General features: G+C 42.2%; 1 protein-coding gene across 1 annotated transcript in view; it reads left to right on the top strand.

Moving 5' to 3' along the window:
• Nucleotides 1-1,370: 1,370 nt before the first annotated feature.
• SORL1 (sortilin-related receptor, L(DLR class) A repeats containing) overlaps nt 1,371-1,424 on the top strand; it is a 127,417-nt gene continuing 127,363 nt past the window's right edge. The window contains exon 1 of the mRNA XM_015563866.1: nt 1,371-1,385. Coding sequence (XP_015419352.1) covers nt 1,371-1,385 — 15 coding nt within the window. The remainder of the gene's footprint in view (nt 1,386-1,424) is intronic.

The following is a 1,424-nucleotide window of genomic DNA, read 5'->3' as shown; positions in this document are numbered from 1 at the left end:
TTATGTCATGTTCTTGTGTTTCTTTAGGTGTCCCTTCTTTTTCTGCTTTGGTCTGATGCTTGGAAATTTGTCTCATTTAGGGTCATAGTAGGCTTCAGCCAACTTGAATACCATCAGAAAGAATTCTTCAAAGTCTAATTTCTGGTTGTGGTCTATATCAAGGATATCCATGAATACTTCAGCAGTGTCTGGTCATCTGGATTCTGTACAGAAGATATACAGAAGGGAGGGTCCATTAGGCAGACTCATGTGGTCAAATTAACAATCCAAAGTCAATTTAGAGAATGTGAATTTTTGCTACTTAAATTGAAACCAAATCCAGTGTTTTTTTCTTAATATAATTTAGCTTATTGTGACTCTGCAGAAAATTAGAGGTAATAGAGTAAAAGAAAGAAATGTTAAATACATGCGACATGAAAAGATTTGTAGGCCAAGTTCCTCTTTTTCCTACTTCAAATATCAAAATATTATAAAGCCAATAATTGAACTATCTTTTAAACATACTATCTTAATGTTCATTATGTAGGAAGAATATTGTGAAGGTCTAACTAATTGGTATTTATTTCTTTGTCATTAAATATTCATATTATTATCTTTCAAAAGAAAAATAAACCCCGGACCCTAGCTGGTTTGGCTCAGGGGATAGAGTGTCGGCCTGTGGACTGAAAAGTCCTGGGTTTGATTCCGGTCAAGGGCACATGCTCAGGTTGTGGGCTTGATCCTCAGTGGGGGACATAGAGAAGGTGGCTGATCAGTGATTCTCTGTCATCATTGATGTTTCAGTCTCTCTGTCCTTCTCTCTTCCTCTCTGAAATCAATAATAAAAAAATATATCCTATATAATAAAAGGGTAATATGCAAATTAACTGTCACTCCATCACAAAGATGGTGGCACCCAGTCCTCTCAGCCCCAGTGCCCGGGGGCGGGGGGCGGCTGCTGAGAGCGGGCAGTGTGAGCGGCTGGCGGAATGCTTGCTTCATTGCCACGGCGATGAGGCAAGCTTTCCACCCTGGGCCGTGGAGGGCCTCTGGGCAGTGGGCACAGAGCGGCTGGGGCGCGGGGGAGGGTAATGCTTGCAAACATTTTGTGCCTGGCTGCAGATGGGCCTCTGGGCTGTGCAGAGCCTCTGGGCAGTGGGCACTGAGTGGCCAGGCCCCTCAGATAGCTACTGGTGCATGGATTCATGCGCAGGGTTACTAGTATACATATACATATACATATACATATACATATACATATACATATACATATATATGTATATGTGTGTGTGTGTGTATATGTATGTATATGTATATGTATATGTATATGTATATATGTATAAAAAAAGCCAGCAACTATAATGCCATAACGACCAGAACAACTGGTCGCTATGACTCCCAATGCGGTCAGCGAACCAGCCCGATCAGGGGGCGGGGCCGGCTGT

Source organism: Myotis davidii, unplaced genomic scaffold (genome assembly GCF_000327345.1).
Source record: "Myotis davidii unplaced genomic scaffold, ASM32734v1 scaffold799, whole genome shotgun sequence".
NCBI lineage: Eukaryota > Metazoa > Chordata > Mammalia > Chiroptera > Vespertilionidae > Myotis > Myotis davidii.
Note: the sequence above shows the minus strand (reverse complement) of the source record. Positions and strands in the feature narration are given on the sequence as shown.